General features: G+C 36.0%; 1 protein-coding gene across 7 annotated transcripts in view; it reads right to left on the reverse strand.

Annotated features, from left to right (window-relative positions):
• Positions 1-271: 271 nt before the first annotated feature.
• LOC127430974 (electrogenic sodium bicarbonate cotransporter 1-like) overlaps positions 272-19,807 on the reverse strand; it is a 71,891-nt gene continuing 52,355 nt past the window's right edge. For 2 of the 7 annotated variants that reach the window (XM_051681114.1, XM_051681111.1), the window contains 12 exons: positions 18,227-18,415; positions 17,418-17,531; positions 12,561-12,722; positions 11,312-11,490; positions 9,913-9,985; positions 8,511-8,579; positions 7,561-7,668; positions 7,395-7,460; positions 4,798-4,956; positions 3,980-4,073; positions 3,533-3,603; positions 272-1,961 (listed from right to left, as the gene is read on the reverse strand). In XM_051681114.1, coding sequence (XP_051537074.1) covers positions 3,569-3,603; positions 3,980-4,073; positions 4,798-4,956; positions 7,395-7,460; positions 7,561-7,668; positions 8,511-8,579; positions 9,913-9,985; positions 11,312-11,490; positions 12,561-12,722; positions 17,418-17,531; positions 18,227-18,415 — 1,248 coding nt within the window. In that variant the 3' untranslated portion in view covers positions 272-1,961; positions 3,533-3,568. The remainder of the gene's footprint in view (positions 1,962-3,532; positions 3,604-3,979; positions 4,074-4,797; positions 4,957-7,394; positions 7,461-7,560; positions 7,669-8,510; positions 8,580-9,912; positions 9,986-11,311; positions 11,491-12,560; positions 12,723-17,417; positions 17,532-18,226; positions 18,416-19,807) is intronic. The other 5 variants (XM_051681108.1, XM_051681110.1, XM_051681112.1 and 2 more) reach the window with 4 other exon arrangements.

Below are 19,807 nucleotides of genomic sequence, written 5' to 3' on the forward strand. Positions count from 1 at the left end.
TGATCAACTGTTAATCTCATTATTGCCAGTAACATCACCTTTATAATCAGACAAAGTAGAGTCCAGAAGAGAAAAGTGACAATAAATACAACTCAACAGGTTATAAACCCCCCCCCCCAAACAAAATGAGAGCGGTGCATCTGAAAGAAATCAGCTTGCGTTAAATATCCGTCTTGCTGGAATAGATTATTCCTTAAAAATGTACAGGCAGTTTGATACAATCAAAAGAAATGAAAATCATGGAAGACATAATTGATCAGAGACGATGATGATGTGCTAAATCAGATTGTCTATTTACAAACACTGACTTGTGTTTCTATATTCAAGTTTTAACGACTGTGGATCATTCAAAACTGATAATTCGATATATTTAGTGGGCCCCAAAAAGTGTCCAAAAGTGTCCAAATACATCTTGGGGCCACTGCAAATGCATTCATTTCAAAATAAGCTACAGAACACCAAATTTGCTGACTGAAGTATATTCCGCTGCTGAATATGAGTGAAAATGGTCTGTTTTAATGGCAGTATTTGTTCACACACACAAAAAGGAAGTTTCTGCTTATTGCCGTCACTTGGTGCAGCTGTGTTCCACATTAAATATCACTGAGTCCTTACATAGAGGCATGACAACTCTCAAAGTTTCATCTCAGTATAAAATACTTCTCTATCTACATCATTACTCCTTAAAAAAAAAAATTAAAATACAATAAAAACATCCAGAAAATAAAATCATCATATTCAATATCTGCTTCATAGTAAATACATACATTGAATGAAATCACATTGAAAGTGTCCACACTGTTATGGATTGTCATTTATGAATGCAGATACAGATCCTGACTTCACAAAAGGACAGAGGGAATTTTATAAACAGAACGATCTAGAGGCATCCTACATGGTGCCCACTCTTCCCGTAAAATCAGCATCGCACCGATTTTAAAATCAGCTGCGATATCCATAACATACTGCATAGAAAAGTGCTTCACTCCAACAGAGTGTCTGGCACCTACAGTCGATTAAGAGGTAGAACTATAAGAAAATATTAATATAGAGTGTATCCCATGATGAGGAAAAAAATGCTTTTGAAATCAAGTTTCTTGTTAAGCACAGAAAAGATTTAAGTAATTTTTTAATTAAAACTATAGTTTCCCTTATTGGGATAAACAGTTATGCCCACCATTGTGGTTTAATAATATATGGTTTAAATACACTTCTAAAAGAATACAATTTTGAATTTTCAAAAAAAATACAAAAGGTAGTAACTCAGCCGCTAATATGAATTTGAACATTTTCAAAATATTTGATCTAATGTGCTCGTTTGAATGAAGTGCAGTTATTTGGCCAAACAAAAACTCAAACCACAAATCGCTTTATGCAACTGGATTCTACATTATTAAGACTGATTATGATATCATTTTGATATGTTTTCTGTTTAATAAAATATTATGGTTATAAAAGAAGTATGCATATTTATCAGAACAAAAAACAATTAGATTCGTACCTTTCTGGACCCACAACTTATAACTAAAGCTAAAATACCTTTTTTTGACAGTAATGCCAAAAAGTAAAGATGATATTTTAAGGAGTAAAAAAAAAAAAAAATTTAAATAAAAAAAAAAACTCTTTGATAAAGAGTTTGCGCTTGTGCAACTATTGGTTGTAGTGTTGAAATGTCATTTATTTATAAAGAAAAATAACATTCATTTTCCAGAAAAGTTTTTTAGTTTTTTAGGGTTGTTCAGCTGAATAATTCAATGCTAAATGATCCTTCTCTGGACCTAAAAGTGACTGTTTATCAGTGTTTTCAGAGTTCATTGGGCCGTTCGGAGTTCATTGGTTCGTTTTTGAGTGTTTACAGGGATGTTTCTGAAGCTGGTGTTTTCCAGAAGAATTTGTTGTGGTCAGGGTCCAAATCGATTCTAATCTGAGGCACCATCTTCTTAAAGGGGTTTAAATCCTGACTAGGAGAAAGGGAGATGGAAAGAGCTGTTAGATGCTAACATACACATATAAACATACTTACTCATGGACATTCATTATTTATGATGGTATCTGATAGGAATGGGAATTTCGAGTAAATTTGTAGTCGAGTACTTGAGTAATCAATCTTCAACCTTTGAAAAATTTTGTACTATGCATAAACATCTAGATTCAAATATGACAAAAAATTTTGCACTCACACACAGAAACATACATACAAGTCTTCTGAAGTGTTACAATCACAATATATATTTTTTGGTTGAACTATTCCTTTGACAATGCAATGCATCCACAGTGCCAACCAATGCACTGACTTATAACAGAAAGATTTAGGTGAGCAGTTTCATTGTTGCCCACAGCAGGCAAAGGCACAAAGGAAAATCAAATTGCAATATTCGAGTAGTTTTTTGACTAGTCGAATATTTAAAGCGGAGTGAGTACTTGATTAATCGATTATTCATGCATATCCCTAGCATCTGATTAATATTGGTTTAAAATGTTGATTTTTATAATGAATGAGCTGTGTTTGAAGCCATTGTAAATAGGGATGCACCGATCTGATACCTATATCGGTATCGGCTCTGATACTGAAGCTTTTAGACGGATCGGGTATCGGTCCGTCGTGCCCGATCCAAATCCGATACTGTGTGTTAATCATGTTTGTTACTGTCAAGCTCCAAAAATGACATAAAAGAACCATAAAAACACCATTAAAGCAGTTCATATGACTCGTGCATTTTATTCAAAGCCACTTGAAGACATGCGATAGCTCTGTGAATCACAAAAGGCTGTGTTTAATAAGTAAATATATAGTATGCGCAGCACCAGCGTATTAGTGAATGGTGCTGCTCTGTTGACACAAACTCACGCACAAGCTGGTGATGCACACGCGGCTATTTTTAGCCTTCACTGTGATCAGCACTGGAGGATTCTACAGTTAAAATGGCTATAAGTTCTACAGTGTAACGTTGGCCTCTAGAGGTGAAATAAAAACAATCATGTGGGGATTTGCTGTATCTTCATCTTTCATCTTATCTGCAACTTTCTGCAAATATTTCGCCGATAACTGATTGTTCCAAATAGCAACTATCGGCATAGATTAATTGGTAAAACCGATATATCGATCTATCCCTAATTATTCATCCATATTTTTATCCTTATTTCAATGCATATTTTGTTATTTTGATTAGATAATCAAGTGTTCTAAATTGAAGCAAGGGCATGCAAAGACAATTGTGAGTATTTGGAAATGTGCCCCATCAGCTCATACATTGTGTCTCTAACTTCATATCTTGTGAATAATAATGAACCTTATTCCTCATTAAACCTCATTTGGTGACATACTGTATATCACCAGATGTTAAATTGTAGAGCATTGTAATGGATCCAAATCTCTTGAGTTTCAATAGTTCCTTGTGTAAAAACTATCGGACGATTAATTGGTTATCTGCCTTTTCCCCCACCTTAGTTATCGTATTGGCAAAATCAGTCGACCTCTAATAATAATAGAAATACATGAGTGCTAAAAGTTAAACACAACACACAGATTTACCTTGACAAAGTCTTGGAAGGGAAAAAGTGCTTTCCATCAGTACGGAGTGAGGAAGGACATGGGCTTACTTCCTATAAGAAAGAAATACAGTATATGCATTGTTAATACATATACACACAATGCAGATCATTAGATATTTAAGAGTCAGTACAACAGAGTTATGATGTGGCTGAAAAGGAAAGGTTGATTAGTGGTTAGTTAAAGAGGAAGTAAAAAATAGAAATGCAAACATCTGTTATCTTTAGCAGATTATTGATCCACACCGGCCAGAAAAGCAAGCCAAATCATAACCACAAGAGAAAGTCAGAGAGAGTGAGAGATGTTTTCTTGTGAAATCATGAAGGATGTCAGAAAGAAAAAGGGAAAAAGAGTAATTAAATTTGTTAGTATGAATACAGAGTGACAGCCGTAACCCTGGTTTGAGGGAAGCCCTGCACGTTTACTCACTGTCTGAGGGCTTCTCCCCCAGCATTGGCTCCTGTTCCATGGTCTCCATGGAAATCTTTATGCTGGGAACATTCTCATTGGCTGGAAAATCCAACTGTAAACGCAGGGGGTGGGACATTCTTACAACTAGAGTTCTACAGTAATGCAAATATCTAAATTAAATCAACATACACTGGTGGTCAAACGTTTGGAATAATGTACAGATTTAGCTGTTTCGGAAGGAAATTGGTATTTTAATTCACCAAAGTGGCATTCAAATGATCACAAATTATGGTCAGGACATTACTGATGTAAAAAAACAGCACCATCACTATTTGAATGAAAGTCATTTTTGATCAAATCTAAACAGGCCCCATTTGGGTGGGTAAAGAAACAGACATTGGACAACAGATAATTGGAAAAGAGTATTACGGATCTTAACCCCAATGAGCTTTTGTGGGATCAGCTAGACTGTAAGGTGCGTGAGAAGTGCTCGACAAGACAGCCACATCTATGGCAAGTGCTACAGGAAGTGTGGGGTGAAATGTCACCTGAGTATCTGGACAAACTGACAGCTAGAATGTCAAGGATTTGCAAAGTTGTCATTGCTGCACATGGAGGATTTTTTGATGAGAACTCTTTGAAGTAGTTTAACAAGTTCTGAACATTTTTTTCAAATTGTAATAGTATTTTTCACGTTATTAATGTCCTGACTATACATTGACATACGTTGAATGCAACTTTGGTGAATAAAAGTACCAATTACTTTCCAGAAGAGCAAAATCTGTACATTATTCTAAACTTTTTGCCTCCAGTGTACATTTACAACAAACACTTACGTCATTCATGTCAATATCTATGCTTCCTTTCTTCTTCTTCTTCTTCTCATCCTCCTTCTTCTTCTTGTCTTTCTCAGGCATGACATCATCCAGGTAACTGAGATCGTGTTGAGAGAACACATAATCCATGGCCTTTCTCACTGCCACCAACGCAAGAATCTGGGAACACAGAAAGACAGATCTCGGAAAGCTGCAATAGGGTGTATAAAGGTAAATCTTCAAATAGGCACTTTTGACAACTTGAAAATGTAAAAAATCACGAAAAACGTTTTAACAAAAGTAAATTAATTTATCATATGATATGGAAGAAAGATCTGATCATTGCCTTGATCAACCCTTTAAGTGGATTTTGGTAAAATGTGTGACGCTGTGGATTTTTGGTATCATGTGGGATAGAAATGCAAAGAAACATTTCAGGAAAAACTCAACTGTTCTCTAAAATGCTTGGCGTGATGGCAATGACAGCAGTAGTGGAGATAAAAAATATAAATGATGCACATAAATATGAAATGAATTTGAAAATATGACTTATTTATGTTTTTAAGAAAAAGTGCAATATAAAATGTTCCTGATTTTAACACTTTATAAATTTATTATAGTTGGGAAGTTCAAAAGTCTGGGTGGGGACAAGTCCAAAAAAAAAAAGAAGAAGAGAAATTCTGGTGAATTTACCTTTCAGCACTTAATAACAAACAAAATTAGCTTAAGACAATAATTCAATAACTTAAATAAAACAAATAACAAAATTAAAAACAAATAATTATAGATACACAATAAAGACGTCTAAAACTTTTATAATAGTCAGTCGATTAAAATATTTAATTGTGATTAATCGCATGATTTTTCATCATTAATCGTAGATTTGGAAAGTGCTGAAATTTCACTCTATATATTCTTCTTTTCCTTTCAAAATGCATTTAGTGTAACAATAATGTTTAATTAACATTTTCCAAACAAAGCATTCCACAGTATAAAGACAGAAATACACTGAAATAGCACCAATTCAAGTAATTTTAAACGTTTCCCAAAGTGTAAATAGGAGGTTGACTATTAAAAGAACTATTCCCCATAAGTTGCATATTCATTGCAATTTGCAATAAATCTCTTAAACGCTCATCCTCCAAAATATTAAATGTGGCTATCCACTTTGCTACAGCAATTGTGAAGCCGCATTTAAGAGGTCCTTTCTCCTTCACTTGATCATTGACACGGAATCGCTGTTGTGTGTTTGTCTGTGGTGTGTGCGTCAGTGTAATGACCCCTGACACAATGCAAAGGTTCCGCCCTCTTCCAACCAGTGTTTAGAACTCACATGTAGCTGAATAAATCTAATGAGAATCTAATGTAAAATTGGCAAATGCATTAAAAGCATAAAAACAAAAACAAACAAAAAAGCATTAAACATTTAAATAAACTACATGTGTTAACAGGTTAATTTTGACAGCTCTAATTATAATATTTCCTTAAAAACTAGGATGGTAGCATTAAAAAAAGCATTTTTCTTTAAAATTATCCCAGGGTACAGAAAAGTTCTGCTAATACAAGAACAGTGTTGGATAAGTTACAAAAATGTAATCCACTAAAAGATTCATAATTACTTACTGTAACTTAATATAAAATTGTTCATTGAAAAAGTAATCACATTACTAATTACTTTACTTTTACGCTACATTCTAAAACACTTTTCAAAGAAACTTTTTTGTTTTTCCGCTCACAAATTCAAAATAATGTCTATATTTCCTGCTTGTTTGTTTTCCTCCTGGTTCATACGCAAACATACGTAAATAAGAACATATGAATTCATATTTGAAATGTATTATTCATAAATAAGAAATACACTACTGGTCAAAAGTTTTGAAACACTTACTCATTCTTTATTTTTCACATTTTAGAATAATAGTAAAGTCATCAAAACTATGAAATAACATAAATGGAACTATGGGAATTATGTTGTGACTAAACAAAATCCAAAATAAATAAAAACTGTGTTATATTTGAGCATCTTCAAAGTAGTCACCCTTTGTCTAGAATTTGCAGACATGTACTCTTGACATTTTCTCAACCAACTTCTTGAGGTATCACCCTGGGATGCTTTTTAAACAGTATTGAAGGAGTTCCCATCTATGTTGGGCACTTATTGGCTGCTTTTCTTTATTATTTGGTCCAAGTCATCAATTTCAAAACCTTTTTTTTATTTTTTATTAAATTTCAGTTTTATAATGAAATAAATTAATATGGTGGCACAATTATATTTTTGTCTACAAAACTAATTTCAAACATTTAAACATACGCCTTCAAATCAAAAGATTTTTAAGATCATGAGAAACATTTCAGTCAACATTTCAGTCAACTTTTGACCGGTAGTGCATATGTAACCCAATTAACGTACTTAAAAGTAATTACCTTAACTCAAAGTCAGTAACTGTAATCTGATTGCAAGAATTTAAAATGCAATGCATTACTGAAAAAAGTAAAGTCACGCTGACTAAAAAGTGATTAGATTACAGTGATTTATTACTTTGTAATAAGATTACCCCAAAAACTGTTGAAGAATCACCCCTAAATATGTTGTGTGTGTTCACTAGGAACATACTCACCATCACAGGAAATACGATGGCTGCTACTGTAGACTTCAGCACCCATAAGAGAGCTAGACAGAGCACCTGTGCACACAACACACACACATGCTGTTTCACTCACTATCATAAAACATATAAAGGGCTAAAGCTGTAGATTTGAGCATAAACGCGTAACCACACACACCTGTATGAAGGTGAAGAGGTGAACTCGTCTGAGCGGTACGTGTCTCAGGTAGATCAGATCTGGCTGGTGTTTTGCTGGCATCAGCAACAGTTGCAAACGATCCATAAACTAAATACACACAAAAAATGCATGCATAGTTTATTCATATGTTAGTAATCAATATAGTATATACACACAGATACCCTATTGTAATGATACATTTTATAACACTAAACCTATAACTAGATTTGTATATTTTCTTGCGGGAGGCTACCAGGACGTTGCTAAGCAGTTGCTAAGGTGTTCTGGGTGTTTTTTAGTGAAGAACTATGCCATTGCTATGGTGATATGTGTGGTTATTAGGGTGTTCTGGGTGGTTGTTTAATGGGCAGTCGCTGCAGAACTCTTTTAATGCGCTTTGTTTGCCGCGACTCTCTGATTGGTGGGTCCTTGCTCTTCAGAATTATGGGTAATGTAGTTCCTCACCACAAATTCTGCTATTAAACCTGATTTAAAAAAAAAAATGAAGTTAAATAATGGTGACTGATGGCTTCAACAGAAGCACATACCATCGATTAACAACCTTGAAGATCGCGGTAGGTCTGTCTTTTAAGGTTTATAATTTATCGTTAATAATCAGCTTTCCTGTGGAAAAAATGAATGGGAGTTTTACTTCTGGAACCAGACTGTTACGCTCTAAAGTAAAAGTGATGCCTTAAAAAACAACACTAATTAAATACAAGACATTCTGTCCTGAAATGCTGTAGGTTAAGAATGCCATTAGATGCATTACTCTGTGAAATTCTAAACTAAACCTGACTTATCTTGATGTTCACTGTGATCCCAAACCTAGATCGAGTCCTGGAATCTGTCGGGTTCCCAGGCTCCAGTGGAGATCCAGTTTTCAGCAGGATTAGAGTCTTTTTTCTGACGAAGGGTAATATGACACTCCTAGAGCCACATGAACTCACCTGTACGCCATTGAGAGAGGCCACGCCCATGTAGAGGAACACGCCATACAGCACAGGCATAGGGATGAACTGTGGAGTTCAAACAAAACATGGAACAATATAAAATAACTAGAGTTTGCCTTTAAACATATGAAGCACTATTATGAGTCACAGAATCAAAGGGTTACAGTAAAAATTACCAAACACACCCTATATCCCAAACTCCTCAAAACAATATATTCCAAAGGAGGAGACTGCACTTAAAGCCAACAGCTCATAATGAGACAGACTTAGTATTACTAACAGAAAGTCTTCCAAGAAACCACTCTGATCAAATGCAAGCAGACAGATATGTACGTATGTATCATTATCTCACATCCTGGTGCACGTATTTTCCCACTCAGAGATCAATATTCTCGCTTTCAAGTGTATATGTGACCAGCAGGGGGCAGTGACTGCACTCAAAAAAAAAAAAAAAATACCATGGTATCATGTATTTGCTTTGTTTTTATTATGTGATACCATGGTAATATCATGCTTTTTCAAGCCTTTTTTAGACCAAGAAATCAAGCTAATTTTTTCTGAACATTTTTGTCTGGACGACAGGAAGAGACTTCACCCAAGGGATAGTTCACCCAAAAATGAAAATTCTCTCATCATTTACTCACCCTCATGACATCCCAGATGTGTATGACTTTCTTTCTTCTGCAGAACACAAATTAATATTTTCAGAAGAATAGTTCAGTCACAATGCAAGTGAATGGTGACCAGAACTCAGAAGGTCCAAAAATTAAATAAAGGCAGCATAACAGTACGACATACGACTCCAGTGGTTAAATCCATATCTTCTGAAGTGATATGATAGGTGTGGGTGAGAAACACATTTTTAAGCCCCTTTTTACTGAAAATCTACACTTTCAAATTCAGCCACCCACTGGTTGGGGCTGGTCAAAGGTGGAGAGTGATAATAAAAAAAAAAAAAGGACCATTAACTGCAAAGAAATATTGATCTGTTTCTCACCCACATCTATCATATCACTTCAGAAGATATGGATTTAACCACTGGAGTCATATGTCTTACTTTTATGCTGCCTTTATGTGCTTTTCTGAGCTTCTGAGTTCTGGTTACCATTCACCTGCATTTTATGGACCTACAGAACTGAAATATTCTTCTAAAAATCTTCATTTGAAGAAAGAAAGTCATACACATCTGGGATGGCATAAGGGTGAGTAAATGATGGGGTGAACTATTCCTTTAAGACTTAATATATATTTCATTCATTCAAGAAAAGTAACTAAAATGGCTTAATATTCAGTGTTGTTCAAATTTCTCTTGAAACAATGGGATGGAATAAACATTGTATGTGGAACATTGAGTTGAGAAAGAGAGAATAGATGCAGTTTAAAAATATAAAGTCCAAACCTTCAGAACGGGGGCCATGAAGACTGACAGACCTGTCAGAATGAACACAAATATTCCAGTGACTCTCTGCTCCCTACAGAGGAAACAAAAAAACAAAAAAAACAAAAAAGAATTATGAGACAAAACATTTTGTTAATTGATTAGGTTTTATTTTGACCCAAAAACAAAACTCTGCCCATAGTCAAATCTCATTGGTCCACAATTCTGCTTCACATACTGTAGCTGTATATTGAACATCAAAAATGTTCTAACTGGCTGTGATTGGATGTCATCGCTTTGCTATGATTTTGCTTTCAGTGAGAAAAGACACATTACTTGACACTGGAAACTTTTCTGAATGTAGAATTAACTTAATAGAATTTAGTTTAAGAATAAGTAATATTTTGTGAATTTAACAGATAATGGCTAACTGTACTAATCACACAATAATATAATTTTGACTTTTTTCTTTCTTTTTCCTCTCTTTCCTGTTAAAAAGACCATCTTAGGGGGCCTGGGTAGCTCAGTGGTAAAATACGCTGGCTACCACCCCTGGAGTTCGCTAGTTCGAATCCCAGGGCGTGCTGAGTGACTCCAGCCAGGTCTCCTAAGCAACTAAATGGAGTGGTGGTGGCGTAGTGGACTAAAGCACTGAACTAGTCAGCAAAAGGTTGTTGGTTCAATTCCCACAGCCACCACCATTGTGTCCTTGAGCAAGGCACTTAACTCCAGGTTGCTCCAGGGGAACTGTCCCTGTAATAAGGGGAACTGTCCCTGTAATAAGGGGGATTGTCCCTGTAATAAGGGGGATTGTCCCTTTAATTTTGGGGATTGTCCCTGTAATAAGGGCACTGTAAGTCACTTTGGATAAAAGCATCTGCCAAATGCATAAATGTAAATTGGCCCGGTTGCTAGGGAGGATAGATTCACATGGGGTAACCTCCTCGTGGTCGCTATAATGTGTTTCGTTTGGTGCATGGTGAGTTGGGCGCGGATGCTGTGGTGGGTGGCGTGAAGCCTCCACACGCTATGTGATAAGATGCGCAGGTTGATGGTCTCAGACGTGGAGGCAGCTGGGATTCATCCTCTGCCACCCGGATTGAGACGAATCACTACACGACCACGAGGACTTAAAAGCGCACTGGGAATTGGGCATTCCAAATTGGGTGAAAAAGGGGAAAAATCCTAAATAAATAAAAAAGAAGACCATCTTAAACCAGTCTTAAGATGGTTTGCTGGTCTAAGCTAGTGTAAGCTGGTCTCACAGCCTGGCCGAGCTGGTGTTCAGCTGATTTAGCTGGTGGGCCAGCTGAAAAATGCCCAAAACCCTTCTAAATCCAGCAAACCAGACCAGCCTGGGAGACCAGCAAAACCACCATTGAATTTGTTTTGGTTTCTTCAGAATCCTGTGTTCTCTCACCTGACTCCTAGGAATTTGGGCTGCTCTCCTGGTGCTGATGTCTCAGTTTCCATCTTGAGTGAATCTAAGTGGGCGATGGAGATGACGGTTGCCGCCACGTACCAGGGCAGCCCCATGAACGAGCACAAAATGATGAGAACCGAGACCCAGAACAGGTCCAGATGGTACCCGGCTCCCTTCTGCGCTCAGGGTGTAAAAATAACACAAGTTCTCTGTATTAAATCACAACCCCCTGCGAGTATGTGTGTATAGCCCTATTCGGACAGGACTAGTTTTCCCTAAGAAGGTCAGAGAAATTCATGTTTCACAGACGTACTTTGTGATTTTAATCCTGTCCTAATCTGACAAGTCTGTGTTTTTCACACACAACGTCTTTAAAAAGTCCAGAGCAAATTACCTACTGTTTTTCGGCTAACTCAAGGGTGCTCTGAGAAATCTAATCCCGTCCGAATGCAAATGTCTGTGATTGCTGATTATTGAATTTTCACAACGCTTCTCCTCATGTATTCTGACCTCCTCAAACTACCATCTAAAATGCCTGCTGAGTGCCTTTCAATTTGGATGTAGTTTTTTTTTCCATCCCATGGAGAGCCAAATTGTGGAAACTGCTCATGTAAGGTAAGATACTCATTGTAATTTCTCTGCTCAATTACGTAATGTTATAATTATATAATTCACAGATAAGTATTGTTTATTTCAGTGGGTTTATTATACAGTAATCAGCCACTTCTATAAACTCATATGAAGTTTATTTTAATTGGCTTTTTAAAATAAGTAATTTATAATGTATAATTATTCAATTAAAATTAAAACAATAAATAAATAATTAGTTATTTAAAATAGATTTTTTAAAAGATGAGTCATTTTAAACTTAAACAGATAAAGAGATACGTAAATTTGATCACCTAAATTAATTCACTGTGTTCAATCTGCTGTAACATCCACATCTAGAAAACAGACACTCCCACCTCTGTAGTAAACAAAGAGATCTTAGTCCCGTCCGAATCAGTACATGAAATCACAGACGTCGGGTGATAACAATTGTAACTCAAACGTTGTTTAGAAAACTAATCCCATCCGAATAGGGTTTATGAGATCTAATTCCAGTCTCTGATATAACGATAATAGAAGTTGGCACACAGCAGGTAGTTCCATGTGCATCGGTTTTAATCCCATGCTGTTAATCCCTAATAAAATTCCAAAACAGTCCCAGGAATTTGTGTAATATATTGACATCATCAACTCGTACCTTCAACTTGTGCTCCTTGCGGTTGACGATGACTGCCGTAATCTGCTGGTCCATGAAGATGAGGATGGTGACCAGTAGAGCAGGTAAGATGGCTGCCAGGTAAACCCACCAGGGGTTTCCTCCGAATGGTGAGATAAACCAACCACGGTTTGGACTCGTCGGCTACACAGTGAATTATGATGGACACAATACCATACAATATATTATATGTATGTATATATGTGTGTATATACTGTATATTATTGGGGGTGATAAACAGGAAATAATTGTTTATATTTGTGACCTGCTCCATCATTTAGAGTCACTTTGTCCCAGAGACACATTTTGAGTTTAAAGGAATATTCCAGGTTCAATACAAATTGAGCTCAATCAACAGCATTTGTGGCATAATGTTGATTACCACAAAAATGTATTTCAACTCATCGCTCCTTTTCTTTAAAAAATCAAAAATGGAGGTTACAGTGAGGCATTAACAATGGAAGTGAACAGGGCCAATGTTTGGAGAGTTTAAAAGCAGACATGTAAAACTTACAATTTTATAAAATCACTTACATTTCTTTCTTCTGTTAAAACTCAGGTCTTATTTTAGCTGTAAAGTTGTTTAAATGGTCATTTTTTTACAGTCTTTCAGGGTTTGTTGACATTGTCGAATATGTAAAATTGGCTATAACTTTGCACAGAAAAGGTTAGTAAGTGATTTTTTCACACTAAAATCATGTTTACACACATATTGTTTACACTAAACTTTTAAAACAGTGAGTATTTAAACAAAAAATTGGGTTGCACTTTATTTTACAGTATGTGTACTTTCAGTATACTTACAGTGTACTTACCCAAGAAAGTACTGAGTAATATTAGGTAACTACATGTACTTAATATGGGTTAAGGTTAGGGTTGGGGTTAGGTTTAGGGTTAGTACCTAGTAATTACTGTCATTACAACCCCAATCCAAAACCAACAACTACACATTATATGATGTTTTACCTTGTACATTTCATTGCTTCTTTGAAAACGTACAGTCATTTCAAATCAGATGATTACAACACACTCCAAAAAAGTTGGGACAGTCGAGTGTTTACCACTGTGAAACATCACCATTTCTTCTAATAACACTTATTTATTTTATTTTATTTTATCTATTTATTTATTTTATCCCCTTTTCTCCCAATTTGGAATGCCCAATTCCCACTACTTAGTAGGTCCTCGTGGTGGCGCAGTTACTCACCTCACTCCGGGTGGCGGAGCACAAGTCTCAGTTGCCTCCGCTTCTGAGACTGTCAATCCGTGCATCTTATCACGTGGCTCGCTGTGCATGACACCACGGAGACTCACAGCATGTGGAGGCTCATGCTACTCTCTGTGATCCACGCACAACTTTCCACGCACCCCAATGAGAGTGAGAACCACTATTCGCGACCATGAGGAGGTTACCCCATGTGACTCCACCCTCCCTAGCAACTGGGCCAATTTGGTTGCTTAGGAGACCTAGCTGGAGTAACTCCGCACACCCTGAATTCGAACTCGCAACTTCAGGGGTGGTAGTCAGCGTCAATACTCGCTGAGCTACCCAGGCCCCCTCTAATAACACTTATTAAGCATTTAGGCACTGAAGACACAAGTTTGTTAAGTTTAAAAAGTGGAATTTTCCCCCATTCATACATTATGCAGGTCTTCAGCAGTGCAATTGTACTGGGTCTTCATTGCCGTATTGTGCGCTTCATAATTCACCACACATTCTCAACTGGAGATGGTCAGGACTGCAGGCAGGCCAATCTAGCACCTGCACTCTCTGCTTATTCGGCCAATTTGTGGTTTGAAGTTGGTCTGAAAATGCCGGGACGTCCCTGGAAAAGACGGTGCTGGATGGCAGTATATGTTGCTCCAAAATTTGTACATATCTGTCTGCATTAATGGTGCCCTCACAGATGTGCGAGTTACCCATGCAATGGGCACTGACACACCCCTGGCCCATACAGACACTGGCTTTTGGACCTGACGCTAATAACAGCATTGGATGGTCTTTTTCCTTTTTGGTCCAGATAAAAAAACTTTTTGAAATGTGACTCTTCGGACCAAAAAACACAGTTCCACTGTTCTACTTGTCATCTAAGATGAGACCGAGCCCAGAGAAGTCGGCAGCGCTTCTGGACAGTGTTGATGTATGGCTTCTGCTTTGTATAGTAAAGTCTTAACTTGCATCTGTGGATGCAGCGGGGGGTGGTGTTGACTAACAAAGGTTTACTTAAGTTATCCCAAGTCCATGTTCATGATATCAATTACAGATGAATGATGTTTATTAAGACAGTGATCAGAGATCACGAGCATTCAGAAGTGGTTTTCGTCTTGTCCTTTATGCACCGAGATTTGACCAGATTCCTTGAATCTTTTAACTATATTGTGCACTGTAGAGGGTGAAATGCCCAATATCCTTATGACACAATTGCCTCACCTGTTTAACATCTCCTGTTTCACATCGCCTTGTTATTTCAACTCGTCAGATTGTTATTAGTCTTAAATTGCCCAGTCTCAACTTCTTTGGAACGTGTTGCAATCATCTGATTTGAAATTACTGTACATTTTCAAAAAACAAACAATGAAATTCACAAGGTAAAACATAATATAATGTGTAGTTGTAGTGCTTTCAATTTAGCAAAAGGTGAATATAATTTACAAATCACTCATTTTTGTTTTTATTAGCATTTCCCAACATTTTTGGAATTGGGGTTGTACAGGTGCATCTTAATAAATTAGAATGTCGTGGAAAAGTTCATTTATTTCAGTAATTCAACTCAAATTGTGAAACTCGTGTATTAAATAAATTCAATGCACACAGACTAAAGTAGTTTAAGTCTTTGGTTCTTTTAATTGTGATGATTTTGGCTCACATTTAACAAAAACCCACCAATTCACTATCTCAAAAAATTAGAATACATCATAAGACCAATAAAAAAAACATTTTTAGTGAATTGTTGGCCTTCTGGAAAGTATGTTCATTTACTGTATATGTACTCAATACTTGGTAGGGGCTCCTTTTGCTTTAATTACTGCCTCAATTCGGCGTGGCATGGAGGTGATCAGTTTGTGGCACTGCTGAGGTGGTATGGAAGCCCAGGTTTCTTTGACAGTGGCCTTCAGCTCATCTGCATTTTTTGGTCTCTTGTTTCTCATTTTCCTCTTGACAATACCCCATAGATTCTCTATGGGGTTCAGGTCTGGTGAGTTTGCTGGCTTGTCAAGCACACCAACACCATGGTCATTTAACCAACTTTTGGTGCTTTTGGCAGTGTGGGCAGGTGCCAAATCCTGCTGGAAAATGAAATCAGCATCTTTAAAAAGCTGGTCAGCAGAAGGAAGCATGAAGTGCTCCAAAATTTCTTGGTAAATGGGTGCAGTGACTTTGGTTTTCAAAAAACACAATGGACCAACACCAGCAGATGACATTGCACCCCAAATCATCACAGACTGTGGAAACTTAACACTGGACTTCAAGCTACTTGGGCTATGAGCTTCTCCACCCTTCCTCCAGACTCTAGGACCTTGGTTTCCAAATGAAATACAAAACTTGCTCTCATCTGAAAAGAGGACTTTGGAACACTGGGCAACAGTCCAGTTCTTCTTCTCCTTAGCCCAGGTAAGACGCCTCTGACATTGTCTGTGGTTCAGGAGTGGCTTAACAAGAGGAATACGACAACTGTAGCCAAATTCCTTGACATGTCTGTGTGTGGTGGCTCTTGATGCCTTGACCCCAGCCTCAGTCCATTCCTTGTGAAGTTCACCCAAATTCTTGAATCGATTTTGCTTGACAATCCTCATAAGGCTGCGGTTCTCTCGGTTCTTTTTCCTTCCACTCAACTTTCTGTTAACATGCTTGGATACAGCACTCTGTGAACAGCCAGCTTCTTTGGCAATGAATGTTTGTGGCTTACCCTCCTTGTGAAGGGTGTCAATGATTGTCTTCTGGACAACTGTCAGATCAGCAGTCTTCCCCATGATTGTGTAGCCTAGTGAACCAAACTGAGAGACCATTTTGAAGGCTCAGGAAACCTTTGCAGGTGTTTTGAGTTGATTAGCTGATTGGCATGTCACCATATTCTAATTTGTTGAGATAGTGAATTGGTGGGTTTTTGTTAAATGTGAGCCAAAATCATCACAATTAAAAGAACCAAAGACTTAAACTACTTCAGTCTGTGTGCATTGAATTTATTTAATACACGAGTTTCACAATTTGAGTTGAATTACTGAAATAAATGAACTTTTCCATGACATTCTAATTTATTGAGATGCACCTGTATATACAGTATATATATATATATATATTTCAACATCATATTTGTTTTTAAAGCAATAATATCAGTGTGAACACATTTACTCTTTTTTTTATGCATGACAAGACATAAGAACGTATGTTTTTGACCCTTTATGGTAACTTTCATTAATGTAATTATATAGATATAATGCTTAAATATAATTATAGTTTATATAAAGCTGCAGAGTAGCTGCACATCACTTTGACATTATAATGACATTTCAAATTACAGGAATCTATAGGAATATAATCTTTTATGGATTACATAATTTATTAAGGTTTGTTAGTATTACTAATGAAAGTTATTATAAAGTATTATAACAAAGAGAACATTATTGACTCAGCTTGGGTTAATAAAGATTTTCTGCAAAAATACAACCACAGAATTCTCAGAATAAAGACTGCGTCTATTTGTGCATGTCTGCACATGTATTATTTGTTTTAAGTGTCGTATTTCAATGAGGGGTTTTGAGGTGTAATATGGTACTATTAAAGGATTACTGTATGGGACTTCACAAAGAGCTAAATCCATTCAACACACAAAAACACACCTTGAATTCACTTGGTACAAGTAGTTTGGGCGTATCCACACCAACCAGGGCATCTACCCCACAGAAGATCAAAATGGCTAGAATAATGGCGAAATCACTGATTAGTTTGCGGACCTGCAAAAATATAAACAAATTGTTCAAATTACATTAACATAAACTTTTTTTATATATCAAGATTTTACGTAAAAATTGTATATGAATATACATTTTTATTAACCTTTTCCAATTAATCTAAATAGTACTGTGCTGTGACAAATGCATTTCATTAAAAAAAAAATTCATAATATTTTTTTATTTACCTTTTGCTTTTTGCAGTTATCTTATATAGTCTTGTGGCGTCACAGATACATATTTAAAAAAGTTTACAATGAAATAAACATTATAATTAGTAAACTAATGTATATGCTGCATTGTTCAATACAATATTCAATAATCAGAAATGAAATAAAACACATTACTGATCATCACTCAGAAACGCACTATAAATCCTAGATTCGACAGTGAAAATTAGAGATTAATGGAGATTACAATTTTTAATGAGTTCAGACTGCTAATATGCAACAACATTTTTGGAAGGATCAGCGATGACTATTTTCCATTCGAGCTGCCAACCAATAGACCAGTTTAATTCAAAAGCAATGACTTTCAGATTGCAGCTTAAAGTGTGTGCGTGAGTGCAGGTTGTCAGGTTATCGTATTCCTGTGGGGATGACATTTCTGAAAATCTCCTCTTGAGGATAGTACAGTCTGATTAACGTCCTCATTAACGTGTGATGATGATGTGTTTGTGTGTGTGTGTGTGTGTATACCCTGGTTGGGAAAAATCTGCTGGTTTTGAACTTCTTCAGACACATGGAGCAGGCGTATGTGCCGAGGAACAGAATAAATGACATCAGCGTGATGTCAGGGACGTAGTCGCAGGCTGGACCAATCAGATGGCCTCCCCATTCCAAACATTCCGAGCGCGTCAACGATATCCAGGTCGTGTTCAAATGCTGCTGAAAAGAGCACAAACAAAGGGCTGCTGAGCAATAATAATTCCCATTCTTATCTATAAAAATCAACATTTCAATCTGTTTAAATGCCATACACATTGTGTTTGTGCAGTAACCAAGCAATATCTGAGAAATATGCATTGTGGGTATTGTAAAATGAACAGTGAGATGAGCAACTAACTTCTGATCAGTGTTGGGGAAGCTCCTTTGAAGAAGCAGGTTGTCAAGTTATTTATAGTTGGTCATAATTTAAAACTATAGTCAATCTACCCTACCGAAAAAGTAGTTAAATTACAAACTGCTAATAAAAGTAGTTATTTGCAATTTCAATTCATTTTGTTTCTAAAAACTGTAACTATCAGATAATATTATTTATTTATACATTTAGTAGTTATCTGGTAACAGATGGGGTGACAGCACTTATTAAACATTTATTAGTGAACATATTTAGTTGCACTAAATACCACAGATAAGACCGAAAACAAAATATAAAAGGAATATTCTGGGTTCAGTACAAGTAAATATAAACTTAAACTAAACTCGTCCCTCCTTTTAATAAAAAAAGCAAAAATCTGGATTACAATGAGGCACTTAGAAAGAAAGTCAATGGGGCTAATCTGTAAACGTTAAAATACTCACCATTTCAAAAGTAATAGCCACAACACATAAACAATATGCGTGTGAACATGATTTTAGTGTGATAAAATCACTTACTAACCTTTTCTGTGTAAAGATATATCCAATTTTACAACATCATTGCCATGACAATGTAACGCCGTAAACCCTAAAATGACCATAAAAACGATAATTTAAACAACTTTACAACTCAAATAATACACAACTTTAAATTGAAGAAATAATGTACGTGCTTTTATAAATTATATAAATTTATAATGGCATTTCTGCATTTTAAATCCTCCAAAAATTGGCCCCATTCACTTCCATTGTAAGTGCCTCACTGTAACCTTGATTTGTGCTTTTTTTATTTTTTTAAAGAAAAGGAGGGATTCGAAAATTTATTTTTATGGTAATCAACATTATGCAACAAATGCAATTGATTTAACTTAATTTGTATTGAACCTGCAACATTCCTTTCAATTATTCTGTAATATTATTATATTATTATTTTGTTTTATTTTTATCTTCTATTATTTGTAAAGCTGCTTTGGAACAATATGTAAAAAGCGCTATACAAATAAACGAAATAGAATTTAATTTAATTAAATGAACCATCCAAATGAACCAATTCACTCAAATGAATCACACTTTCCGATACTTCATTTGAGAGACATAGAGTGGACATTCTAGGAGAATAATGCAGAGTTTTGTGAAACACTGGGAAAAAAAATTTTTTGTTAGTAGTGTCACTACTTTTAGTTAGTTACTCCTCAATAC

Source organism: Myxocyprinus asiaticus, chromosome 40, assembly GCF_019703515.2.
Source record: "Myxocyprinus asiaticus isolate MX2 ecotype Aquarium Trade chromosome 40, UBuf_Myxa_2, whole genome shotgun sequence".
NCBI classification, from domain to species: domain Eukaryota; kingdom Metazoa; phylum Chordata; class Actinopteri; order Cypriniformes; family Catostomidae; genus Myxocyprinus; species Myxocyprinus asiaticus.